At 41.1% G+C, this 13,851-nt stretch overlaps 1 protein-coding gene across 7 annotated transcripts in view; it reads left to right on the top strand.

The window, feature by feature from the left end:
* Positions 1-13,851, top strand: part of SLC4A4 (solute carrier family 4 member 4) — a 191,152-nt gene that overhangs the window by 93,439 nt on the left and 83,862 nt on the right. For all 7 annotated transcript variants that reach the window (XM_087875228.1, XM_034431263.3, XM_060687039.2 and 4 more), the window contains exon 4: positions 7,876-8,011. In XM_087875228.1, the coding sequence (XP_087731354.1) occupies positions 7,876-8,011 (136 nt within the window). The remainder of the gene's footprint in view (positions 1-7,875; positions 8,012-13,851) is intronic.

The raw sequence follows: 13,851 nt of genomic DNA, 5'->3' as shown, positions 1-13,851 counted from the left end.
ACCCCACAGCTGTTCATTTTTTTTTTTGCCTAGTTGCCTAATAACTAACAAGGTATTTAACTCCCCCAATTAACTCCAAAGCATAAGGAAACTAGCACGTAAGTGGGTTGTAAAATACTACTCTAAATGTTAAATGCCCTTCAATTACTAAGCACGTTAATTGCCAATGTTTCATTAACCAAAGCTTTAAAGGAGAGGGGAGGGGCGACTTGTTTAGATTGGACTATAATTAGCTAAGGAGCTTCTGAAAAAATGACTTTGTTTTTCTAGTATTAACACTTCCCAGGTAGAATTAAGTCCCAAATAAGTCAAGACAAGTCAAGTTCACTGTAAGTTTTGGGCTTTAAAGTTACTGTTTTAAATTGTACTGTGTTGTATTGACATAATAGAATAAGAGTGTTGGAAGGGACCTTGGAGGTCTTCTAGTCCAACCCCTTGCTCAAGAAGGAAACCCTACACCACTTCAGACAAATGGTTGTCCAATTTCTTCTTTAAAACTTCCAGTGTTGGAGCACCCACAACTTCTGGAGGCAGGTTTTTCCACTGATTAATTGTTGGAAGGTCCCTTCCAACTCTGTTATCCTGGATTTAATGTGCTTCTGAAGTCACCAGGATGAGACCATCATATCTTTCGTGCTTTGAACACGGATAGCTGTCACAGAAGTCTTCCTGAGCTCATTAGAGAGGGCTCAGAAAGATAGATAAAATGAGGAATTGACAGCAGGTGTTCTTACAAAATGTCAACAGCAAAAAATAAGCCAGTGGAGAGAAGAAGGGGAAAAAAAAAAAACTCAGACCAAGATAAAAGGAGGACATGAGATGGAATGAAACAGGCCAAGAAATCCTATGCCGAGCCACAAAAAACAAAGACCCCCTAAAGGAGGAGAGATTTAAAGAGGCCACTTTCTGCCTTGCTGTTTATGAAGCCAACCCCAAGGATTAACTGTTGATTTTGCAAAACAAAGGGGAGGTGTAAAACGGCAGGATCCCAAACAGCAGGTGATGCTGTCAAATGTTAACACTCAAGGAAGGCAAACGAAAGAGAGAGAGGAATTGAGATTCAGAGTAGTGGCTGGAGGATTTGGTGAAAATGGGGAAAAAGGTACAAACACCATATTAGAGAAGCAAAGAGGGAACAAACGGAAAAAAAAAACCCATCCATGCAAACAGACTATACACAAACACCATTCCAGGAACACACAACAGTAGTAGACCAGGGGTGGGCAAATGTGGCCCTTTTACAACCTGTGGACTTCAACTCCCAGAATTCCTGAGACAGGTACCACCTATACCCGTGATGGCGAACCTATGGCACGGGTGCCACAGGTGGCACGCGGAGCCATATTGGTGGGCACGCAAGTGTTGCCCTAGTTCAACTCCAGCGTGCATGTACGCACCGGCCAACTGATTTTCAGGCCTTCTGGTCCCACCGGAAGTCGGGAAACTGGCTGTTTCCGGCCTCTGGAAGGCCTCCGGGGGGATGGGGAAGGCTGTTTTTGCCCTCCCCAGGCTCCTAGAAAGCCTCTGGAGCCCGGGGAGGTGGAAAAATGGGCCTACCGGGCCCACCGTGCCATCGCGTGCCAAAAGCAGGGGGAAGTGTGGGGGGGGTCACGTGCGGGGGGGCGCATTGAATTATGGATGTGGGCACCCGCACCCGCAACCCCCCACGCCCCCCCCACTTTTGGCACGCGACGGCAAAAAGGTTAGCCATCACTGACCTATACTCTACCTGTGCATTTTGCATTTATTACACAACATAGTGTTAATAAGATCACCGAGTCCCCTTGCCTCCATGATTTCTTTTTTTCCCAGTGGGAGAAAGTTTTAAGCGATGTAGTGATTTGTGGAAAGGCAACACGCCTTTTGTAATTGTTGATTGGTGAATGAACGTGTTCTCGTTGTGTATGGGTGCAGGTGTATCTTAGCCAACAAACTAGGACCATGTCGGGTGAGAAATTCTTAGAGCTGTAACCCCATCTGGATGGCATCAAATTGAGAAAGCTATTTTACACTTGTCCAAAGGTACAAGTGTAATTGGATTTTGTTTTTCCTTGAAGATGTTTATTTACGGGGTATTTACGAGACCGCCTTCTGCCACCAATAGCCTCCCACCGGCCAGTACGCTCGCACAGAGAGGGCCTCCTCAGGATGCCGTCCGCCAGACAATGTCGGCTGGCGACCCCCAGGGGGAGAGCCTTCTCTGTGGCGGCGCCCACCCTCTGGAACAACCTCCCCCCAGAGATACGTACAATAACAGACCTCCGGATTTTTCATTGGGCCCTGAAAACCCATTTATTTCAACTAGCTGGGCTGGCTTGAGTTAAATTTTAAATTGATTTTAAATTGGATTGTTTTAATTTACGGCCAAAATATTTAATTATTTTAAACTGTTTTTAAATTTTGTATGTTCTGTTTTTTACTTTGGCTGTTCACCGCCCTGAGTCCTATTTGGAGAAGGGCGGTATAGAAATGGAAACAAACAAATAAATAAATAAATTTATTTATTGTCATATTTATATGCCGCCCTTCTCCCGGGGGCCTCGGGGCGGCTCACAGAATAAAATAGAATTAAAATGTTAAAATCCAATTTAAAACCCCAAATGCCCCAAATTAAAATGCACGGCAGATCAGGGAATTGTTTAGCTTCTCATCCAAGGAGCTTCTTTTCTGAAAAAGGTGACTTATGACCGTTTTTCACACCTACGGCCATTGCAGCATCCCCATGGTCACCTGATCGAAATCCAGACACTTGGCAACTGACTCATGTTTATGTTTATGACGGGTGCAATGTCCCGGGGCCATGTGATAACTTTTTGCGACCTTCTGACAAACAAAATTAATGAGGATACCAGATTCATTTAACAACCGTGTCGCTAACTTAACAACTGCAGTGAGAACTTAACACAACTCTGCCCAAAAAAAAAAAGCTTGTAAAATGGGGCAAAATTCACTTAGCAAATGTTTTGCTTAGCAACCTAAATTTTTGACTCCATTGTCGTAAGTCGAAGACTACCTGTACATTAGCTTATATCCACCATGGTAATTATTTTGAATAAATGTTCGTCTCTTTAAGAGAATGTGCTGCATTAGATTGGTGACAAGCACTTTGTACGTGGTCAGTGGCACTGTTTTCCTTGGCATCAAGTATGTCAGGAAATACTTCTGACCTGGCAAATAGATTGAGGTGCTTAACATTGGTGAATGCTAGCATAGAATATAGTGCAGAGAACTATCTTGGCTAATCCTTGCTTAGAGTTTCTTACACCATTTAATTCTAGGTCAAGAAGTTAGAAATCTGTCACTAATACTGTTTTGTCCATTGTCTTTCTATTTCTCATTGGCCATATCTCTTCATTAATGGGGCACTCCAGATGTTTTGGGGGTTCAGCTTCTAGAATTTTCCAACGCTGCCAGAATAAATAGTTAATCTCTTAAAGATTTATAGAGGTGCTGTGTAGATCTTTCCTGTTGACGTATGCATACTTTTCATTTACAAAGGACTCATATAGAAATCTATTATGCAGATTTCTTACCTCTTGTTGATGAAACAAAAGGGGAAGAGAGTATTGTATGAGTGGGTGGTAAGTTCTATGCCATTAATTTCATTTTGAGCTGATTCATATGAATGAGTCACTGATTGACTGACTCTTCAAAGCTTTTGATTTGGGACGTGTGGAATGGAAGGTCATGTATGATCATCACAGCTGAATAAAAAATCTACAACATATTACACACAATATATTGTACTGCAATTTTGTAATCATCCACATCAGAATTTTGGGGTAAAATCGTTGTTAAAACACTGTAAAACTGTAAAACTAACTTTGATAACTTTCGACTTCACAAATTAGAATGTTCTTCAGATCATGGATCGAGTTATCCATTATGCTTACATCCTGGCCATAATTGTGCAAAAGGCACATTTTCAAGAGGCAGCTGGGATTTCTTTGTTTTCAAACGTCTTCAAAGAGAAACATCTTCAAGAAAAAACAGAGAAAGTCCAGTTGCTTCTTGAAAAAGCATCTTTGGGACTTACATCCTAAGTTTGTCACCCCAGCACTGAGGCACCATGAAAGGGAAAATTAGTAAAACTGGCAAAAAAAAAAAAAAAAGTCCTTAATGGTATCTTTTTCAGCATCTTATTAAGTGTGTCAAATGAATTGAGATGCTGTACGAGCCTGGATATTTATTTATTTTTTTTAAGCAAAAGAAATTTGTCCGTTGCCCATGTGGGTCCAAGAGGAGGAGGGAAAAGTTTGAAGTTCATTACTTTAGGGTAATTAGCTTGACCCTCGATTGTATGTAATACTTGCTGAGCACAACCTGTTCCCTCTGGAGGCCAAGATGAAAAAAAAATGTTGTTCTAAACTAAAGAGAGCTTGAAAATAACTAATGAACGGCCCATTAATTTCCAATGGTACTAAAATGAACGTTTGGTGGAGGTTGAGGTGCAGCAGATCTTGTGATCCAAAAAATTCTGTATTGGGAACTTTGTCATAACTCCAAATGAAACGCCATTTAAAGCCAAGTCAAAAAGAAAATAGAAGGAAAGACTGTACAATTGTACAACTCTACTTTAATTGTAGAAATGGGTGGATTCATTAAGAATAGAATAGAATAACAGAGTTGGAAGGGACGGAGGTCTTCTAGTCCAACCCCCTGCTTAAGCAGGAAACCCTACACCACTTCAGACAAATGGTTATACAACATCTTCTTAAAAACTTCCAGTGTTGGAGCATTTACAACTTCTGGAGCTAAGTTGTTCCACTGATTAATTGTTCTAACTGTCAGGAAATTTATCCTTAGTTCTAAGTTGCTTCTCTCCTTGATTAGTATCTATCCATTGCTTCTTGTCCTGCCTTCAGGTGCTTTGGAGAATAGCCTGATCCCCTCTTCTTTGTGGCAGCCCCTGAGATATTGGAAGACTGCTATCAGGTCTCCCCTAGTCCTTCTTTTCATTAAACTAGACATACCCAGTTCCAGCAACCATTCTTCATATGTTTTAGCCTACAGTCCCCTAATCATCTTTGTTGCTCTTCTCTGCGCTCTTTCTAGAGTCTCCACATCTTTTTTACATCATGGCAACCAAAACTGGATGCAGTATTCCAAGTGTGGCCGTACCAGGACATTATATTTAAATAAGTAAACCACATGTGTATATGGAAACTGTTGGGACAGTTGAGTCTCAACTACTTTTCCTTCATTGACCAACCAGATGTTGGCTGAGAGATATTGAGAATTACAATCTATATATCTGGATGCCTAAATTAGAACACCTTGCTTTATTTAGTTAAGATGATATGATTATGGTTAGTGGCACAGTCAGCTAGATGTTTAGACTGAATTTGATATTTTTATCTACCTATCAAGTTCTTCCCAAGGACCTAAGATAGGCAGATGTTATTTTTTAAAAATATAATATTAAAGGTATCATCACAGGTTATAAGCTGTTCCAAGTAAAGCTGCCTTTTGCAATTGACTGATGGTGATTTTGTCAATGTCTATGAGATTCAAGTGGTGCTCCAGAAGTCAAGTCTCTCCCAAGGACCTATTGTGGTTTGTTGTATAGTCAGCCAAATGTTTAGACTGAATTTGGTATTTTTTAACCACCCATCCAATCCTTCCCAAGGATGATGATGACTACAGGTATTGGCAGATTAGGAGGTATTCAATGTGGTGGAACATTCAATGGAAGTCAAAATCAGCACCTTGGTCAGCGTTCCATGGAACCAGTGATTCTTTTAACAGTCCTCAATAGGGATTTGGACATCTCAAAACCTGCAAAATAATTGGATAAGGGATGTGGGTCCTAGCTGTTACTTTTTCCTGAACTGTTGACTTGTCAATGAATTAAGAGGCTTTCTCCAAGTTAGTAATCTATGTTCAAGTAAGGATTTCTTTCTTGGAGCAGGTTACTGGAGATGTTGCATCTACTATGGAAGCTGCTCCCTCGGATAAAGGGGTTCCTTTACCAATTAATTTCTAAGAAATCACTGGGCCACTTTTTGAGGTAAAAGTATCTGGGATTGTGACCTAGGAAATGAGGAAAGAATTGGGTTCAATCCTCCCCAAAAATATATTAGTTAGGGCAAAGGTTAGTAGAACTTTTGCCAAATCTCAACTATTTGAATGAATTAAATTGGAGTCAATGAACTATCTTCTTTCTCTCTTGTAAAGAGTTGTATTGAGTAGCTTTGACTGGAGTGGATTCCTTCCTTCCTTTCCTCCCACCCACCCACCCACCCACACCTTGGTATATAGTGTGGGAAATATTGTTTGTATCGGTCTTTCAATTATTTAAGAATATTCCTTGAAGAGTTCACAAGATATTTCCAAACTCTTTTTATACCATAGTCTGTTTTTTAAGACTTTTTAGCTGATTAATAAGCAAAGGAAGACTTTAACTGGCAGTATTAGATATTAGTAATACTAATGTGTATACATGGAGTAACTAATGAAAATGATTAACTTAGCAATAACCTTCTAATCACTCCAGTTTCTAACCCCATTGTATCCTAATTGTCTGTTGGTTTTCATGCATGCAAGTATTTAATAATTTGCATTCATAAATTTAATTATAAGAGTGTTGCTGTCCCTATGGCTTATTTCTTCATTTTTCACATGCTGAGGATCACCTCTTATTCTAAAGATTACCAATCCACAGAGTGTAGTGAGATGCAGAAAGTAAAGTAATGCACCTTAGATCAGATCTTCAAAATAGTTTTAGGTGAGTTCTGGGTTTACTAATGGAATTCTATTAACCTCCTTTCAAATGCGGACAATGAAACCTGGAAGAACAGCAGATCTCTTTATCAAAACTCTAGACATTTATAATCTTTTGGATTAATTAAGAGTTTTAGATCTAGGGAGAAGAAACCATGTCTGATGACACCTATGCCATGAAGCTCAGGTTGAGGTGCTACACAATTCTTCACGTTGGACCATATAGTTCTGTCCCTGTTACTACCTGTCGTATCCTTGTTTGAGACCCTACAGAGAATACACTGAGCAATTTGTGATTTATCCTCCAAATTTTACTTCCTCCCTTTTTTTTAGATTAAGAGGAGGCTGATGAATTTCCACTTATTTGAGAACCCAAGGTCCCAATTAATATTTCTTTTATTTATGCAAACACAATATAAACACAATTTGATGCTCTGTAGTTTGCCTAGTGCCCTTTCTTTTTTTTCTCTTTCTTTTCTCTTTTTTACTGGTGCATCGGATAACTAAATGGACCAAAACACACAGCCTTTCTGTGCAAAAGTAGGAAAGAGTCTATTTTGTTAAATATTCCCTTTGACATTGGTAATGAGTCTTAGAAGGGGTAACACGCTGCCTCGCAAGCCAATGAAAGTTCCCATTTTGCACAAAAGGGAGGGGAAATTGGCAATGGGATGCCGCTTCCTCTGCCCCCCAGATGGTTCGGCTTCAACCGGTTCTCTGCCTATAAAGAAAAAAGTCTTGAAAAGGACCTCAGCTGATCGGAATATGAAAGTTCTCTGGGCATCTACCAGAGAACAAGTTGGTGCTGAGCCCAGAAGTTCTCTTCTGGTTTTCCTTTGACAAGGAGCTGTGAACACCCAACTTAAATGAACGGGGAGAGAAGCTTCTTGTCCTCTTGAACTTTACCCCAAGCTTTAAGTTTTAAGAAGTAAGTTGTAAGAAGGGAGAAACAGAGACGTAGGTAGGGAAGCTGGGAAGTTTTAAGGACAAAAAAAGGAGAGAAAGAACAGCCTACATTCCAAGTTAACATGTCAGATGGAAGAGACCAGCAGCAGAAGCAGCCCAACAGCTTTGGAGAGGAAGTGAAGGAGAGAACTCGCACTTCCTTGGTTGTTCTACAGTCCGTTAACCGCAGTATTTTCACCTCTGCAGTCTCTCCCGCCGCCGAGCGCATCCGTTTCATCTTGGGAGAAGATGATGACAGCCCCGCCCCGCCACAGCTCTTCACAGAACTGGATGAACTTCTACCTGTGGATGGACAAGAGTTTGAATGGAAGGAAACAGCCAGGTGAGTAGCGTTCGATGGGCTGAGGTTGGGGTTGCGTTTTTGTCTTTTGAGAAGAAAGTGTAAGTCCTACACGCCAAAGAATCTGGACCGATCCTACCTGTTAATTTTGGGGGAAGCTCAATATTTCCTAAAATAAGGGGTTCCACTGTACGGAGATCATTACGGTCCAATGTTCAGGAAGATGCTTCTGAACAGCAAGAATTTGTTCCAGCATTTTATTTTAAATATCTCTTTAGAAAGCTGAATGGGAATAAGTTGCATTCCAGAAACAGGTATATTAAAGTCATATTTCGTATTACTTTTTCTCTGGTGTTTTCAATCATTGAAATAGTTGAAAAAAATATTGAAATAGTTTTCAAATGTCAACTTTATATAAATGAGAGGATAAATAGGGGCTACATGTGTATATGTAGAGAGAAGCAATTTAGAACTAAGGAGAAGTTTCCTGACAGTTGGAACAATGAATCAGTCAAACAACTTGCCTGCAGAAGTTGTGAATGCTCCAACACTGGAAGTTTTTAAGAAGATATTGGATAACCATTTGTCTGAAGTGGTGTAGGGTTTCCTGCCTAAGCAGGAAGGGGGTTGGACTAGAAGACCTCCAAGGTCCCTTCCAACTCTCCTATTCTGTTCTGTTCTGTTCTGTTCTGTTCTATTCTATTCTATTCTATTCTATTCTATTCTATTCTATTCTATTCTATTCTATTCTATCCTATCCTATCCTATCCTATCCTATCCTATCCTATCCTATCCTATCCTATCCTATCCTATCCTATCGTATCCTATCCTATCCTATCCTACTCTACTCTACTCTACTCTACTCTACTCTACTCTACTCTACTCTACTCTACTCTACTCTACTCTATATATGCTAAATTAAGCAGTCCCACATTCAAATCTTTGCTTAACTAGTAACTAGCTAGTAACTTACTACACGTAAGTTCTCTTTCTGCCTCAAATCTCTTTCTCTTATATGGAAATAATAAAACTAGCCGACTTCGCTGGGTTGTGCTAAGAATTACTCAAGATGCAAACTGATTTACAGAATGCACTAAGCCATAATTGATGATTTAGTTTTGGCTGAGCATGTTGCACGATCCCAGTCATTGTGGGTTTGCAAAATCTTGACTTTAAGGCTCAGCCGTCCCAAAGGTGCTTTTTCAAAAGGCAATTGGACTTCAGATAGTCGGAACTGAAGAAGCTTCTTGGATGAGAAGCGAAACGTCTTCAAGGAAAAACAGTTGCCTTTTGGAAAAGCACCTTTGGGACAACTATGATCTGGATGATGGAGAATCTCTGTAGATATTAAGACCCAGTCTTATCTTGTGAATTCAATAAGGGCTTATATGGTAAACCATGGGATAGCATGATACGTAAACTAATCTGTTTTATGTAGAATATTTTGTCCACTCAAAAAAAAAAACCACCCACTTATAAAAAATGGGTTTTTATACTTTACAACATAATAGCTTATTTATGGAAGTTATGGGTTTCCTTATGCAGGTGGTTGATGACCATTATGAGAACAGGCTATAGGTAGTCTTTGACTTCTGACCATTCATTTAATGACTGTTTGAAGTTATGATGGCGCTGAAAAAAGTAACCTACAACCAATCCTCACCCTTATGACCATTGCAGTGTCTCTGCAGTCATGCAACCAACATACATATATGTATGTATGTATATGTATGTATACACACACATATATAATTTACATTTCGCTGATAAAGAAATAAAGGGAGACTAGTATAGATCTATTTCAAGCTATTTAGCTCTCATCAGCTAGCCATACCCTTACTTGGATTCGAACTTGGGCTGCCTGCATGTTAGGCAGTTGTATTAACCTCTGAGCTACAAGTTCTCCTCCCTTCATCAGCTTGAGCCAGGGGAGAGATTAAATGTTTTTCTATCGAGGCACCTGGTCTACCCCAGCATGTGGGAGGGAGCATACTGCTTCCCTTTCGCCTATATATATGATAGTTGCAGCATCCTATGATTATGGGACTGACTGTCTCAGCCAGCTTCTGAGAAACAAAGTCAATAGGAAAGACAGATTTGCTTAACAACCATGTGTTTCACTGAACAACCGCAATGATTTGCTTAACAGCCATGATCAAAATGATAATAAAACTGGATGTGACTCACTTAACCATGATCTTGCTTTGCAACAGAAATTCTGGCCTTAATTCTGGTCTTAAGTCGAGGACTGTTTGCATTGAACTAGATGGGCAGTGATGTCTATGCAACAGGGCAATATTTATATTCTTAATGATTAAATGGAATCCTCTTATTGGGATATACGGGTAGTCCTCCACCTACGACCGCAATTTATATTGCTAAGGGAAACATTGGCTAAGTGAATTTTGCCCCATTTTACAAACTTCCTGGCCGCAGTCATTAAATGAATCGTTGCAATTGTTGAGTTGGTAACGCAGTTGCTAAGTGGATCTGGTTTTCCCTTTGACTTTGCTGGTCAGAATTTCGCAAAAGGTACACACACACACACACACACACACACACACACACACACACCATCCTGGGACACTGCAGCCGTCATAAATATGAGTCAGCTGCCCACTATCTGGATTTTGATTTAGTGGCCATGGGGTGGCTGCAATGGTCGTAAGTGTGACAAGCGGTCGTAAGTCGCTTTTTTTTAGTGACGTAATTTTGACTAGTCACTAAACGAACCGTTGTAAGTCAAGGACTACCTGTGATCATATACTCAGTGAGTAGATCTTCAGACCTTCAATCTTTTTTTTTTTTTTAATTTGATTTATATGCCGCCCTTCTCCGGAGACTCAGGGCGGCTTACAATGCGTTAAGCAATAGCCTTCGTACTTTTGTATATTTTTATACAAAGTTGGCTTATTGCCCCCACAAACTGGGTCCTCAATTTACCTACCTTAGAAAGGATGGAAGGCTGAGTCAACCTTGAGCCTTGGTGAGATTCGAACCTGCAGTAATTGCAGGCAGCTGGTCTTAATAACAGGGTGCTTTAGACCACTGTACTACCAAGGTTCTTATTGGGCTCTAATCTTGGGCTCTTAATTCAAATGAAGCACTTCGAGGCTGTTTTTTTTTTAAAATTCAGACAAATACGAAAACATTTCTTAGTTCCAACTAATTTATGGTTTCTTTGGAAGAGATGCCTAGAGATAATGTTCCAGATTAATGACCCTGTGAAGCAATAGTTAATGAAGATGCCATTAATGTAATCAGGTTAGCGATTCCACGGACCTTGCTTTGCTTAGAGAAGACTTTTAACGGTGACGTTATAATAACTTATCTTTCTGCCAAGTCTGAACTCTTTTTTATTTTTCACTTTGGGGAAAATTACTGGGTCAGGTAACGCAGGGGCTGATCGAAGCGCTGACTCAGGATTGTCCAGGGTCCGTGACATCAATGCTTTTAAATATTAGCCTTTCAGATTTTCTCTTGGTTTTTTTTTAAAAAAAAGTTCTTCTAACTCAGCTTTCTGCCTTAAAGAATGTTTTTATTGAATTTCAGTCATGGCAGGTAACTTTCCCCCTGTGTGCATTTTTAATATTTCTAATATTTCTGCTCCTTAAGGCAACTCCATACATTTAATTTAATTTAATTTAATATTTAAATTTATAAACCGCCCTTCTCCCGAAGGACTCAGGGCGGTGAACAGCCAGAAGTAAAAAAACATCAAATACAAAATATAAAAACAATTTAAAAATGAATTAAACAATTTGGCCCGACAGTTAAAATCCCCCATTAAAATCCAAATTAAAATACACAATTGGAGAGATTAGGCCAGCCCGACTTGATGAAATAAAAAGGTTTTGAGGGCCCGACGGAAAGTACGTAAGTCCGGACTTGTCTGTATCTCCGGGGGGAGCTCATTCCAGAGGGCAGGTGCTCCCACAGAGAAAGCTCTCCCCCTGGGGGCCACCAGTTGGCATTGTTTGGCCGATGGCACCCGGAGGAGCCCCTCTCTGTGGGAGTGTACTGGCTGGTGGGAGGCTCTCGGTGGCAGAAGGCGGTCCCGTAAATATCCCAGCCCTAGGTCATGGAGTGCTCTAAAGGTGGTCACCAACACCTTGAATCGCACCCGGAAGACCACCGAGAGCCAGTGCAGCTCGCGCAGGAGAGGTGTTACATGGGAGTGCCATGACGCTCCCATAATCACCCGCGCGGCTGCATTCTGGACCAGTTGGAGCCTCCGGGTGCTCTTCAAGGGGAGCCCCATGTAGAGAGCATTGCAGTAGTCCAGGCGGGAAGTGACGAGGGCATGAGTGACCGTGCGTAAGGAGTCCCGATCCAGAAAGGGACATTATTATTAATAATGAGGGTGGGGCACATTGAATTATGCGTGTGGGCACATGTGACACCCCCCCCCACGTCCAACTCTATGATTCTGTCTTACATTAATTCATCCCACCCTTTCCTCAGCGTTTTCTTCTTTACTGACCGCTTTTCAAAAGCCTCATTGTCTTTGCTAAGAAGCTCACAGCTAAGACTGCTTGAGGTATTTGAACTTTATGCATTCTGTTGCACAGTGACCTGAATGACATCTTCTAGGATGAATTCCCAAACTCTTCTGCATTTTGCCCCCTGCTTAAAAGAACCAACGACCGAAATGCATTTAAATTGCATACATCTGTAAATATAATTCAATTCAAGGTGTTGGTTATTACCTTTAAAGCCCTACATGGCTCAGGGCCAGGTTATCTTCGAGACCGCCTTCTACCGCATAGCTCCCAGCGACCGGTAAGATCCCAGGTCTCCTCCGGGTCCCGTCAGCTAAACAATGCCGGCTGGTGGGCCCGCGGGGGAGGGCCTTCTCTGTGGCTGCCCCGGCTCTCTGGAACCAGTTACCTCCTGAGATCCAGACCATCCCCACCCTATTGGCCTTCCGAAAAGCGAAGTTGAACAAACAAACAAACAAACAAACAAACAAACAAACAAAACAGTGCATTTAGAAATGGTGGCTTGGAGGCTAAAACATATGAAGAATGGCTGCAGGAATTGGGTATGTTTAGTTTAATGAAAAGGAGGAGTAGGGGAGACATGATAGCAGGGTTCCAATATCTCAGGGGCTTCCACAAAGAAGAGGGAGTCAAGCTATTCTCCAAAGCACCTGAGGGCAGGACAAGAAGCAATGGGTGGAAACTAAACAAGGAGAGAAGCAACCTAGAACTAAGGAGAAATTTCCTGACAGTCAGAAGAGTTAATCAGTGGAATGACGTTGTGAATGCTCCAACACTGGATTCTTTTTAGAAGAGAGTGGACAGCCACTTGTCTGAAATGGTGTAGTCTCCTGCTTGAGCAGAGGGCTGGACTAGAAGGCCTCCAAGATCCCTTCCAACTCTGTTATTCTGACTTCTGACTTCATTTTCCAGCTCCATGCATACTTTTGCTTTTTTTCCCTCCTTACTATCATTTGTAAACTCTGCTTCGTGACTCGATTGCAACACCGTATGTAGAATTCCGCCGGTTTTGACTTATTCAGCAAACCATGGTTACATTTCTCAATGGTTCCGAGTCCCTTAGCTCAGATATTTCTCCAACTGTTGTACAGATGCAATTTATTTCGTTCTGTTATAGCGAGCGAAAAGGTTATTAGCCCTTAGCTGACGCGCTGGTATTTGTGGGTTTGTTCTTTTCGGAGAATGTTTGTGCAGCTTTCCCTGATGCTCTGGTAACTAGATGACACTGAAGCTTCAAACAACAAAGCCATAAAAGTTGTTAAGCTTTGTCACTTGAAGATTAAACCATTTAAAGAGCGAGGACAGTCACAGAACTTCTTTTGTTCTGGCTCCTGGTCCCACAGCTTGATTGATGAAGTTGTGTTGATTTGGAGAAAGGAG

The sequence above is a fragment of the Pantherophis guttatus genome, chromosome 8 (assembly GCF_059756535.1).
Source record: "Pantherophis guttatus breed Tessera chromosome 8, ASM5975653v1, whole genome shotgun sequence".
Lineage (NCBI taxonomy): Eukaryota > Metazoa > Chordata > Lepidosauria > Squamata > Colubridae > Pantherophis > Pantherophis guttatus.
This window is presented reverse-complemented; position numbering and strand designations above follow the sequence as displayed.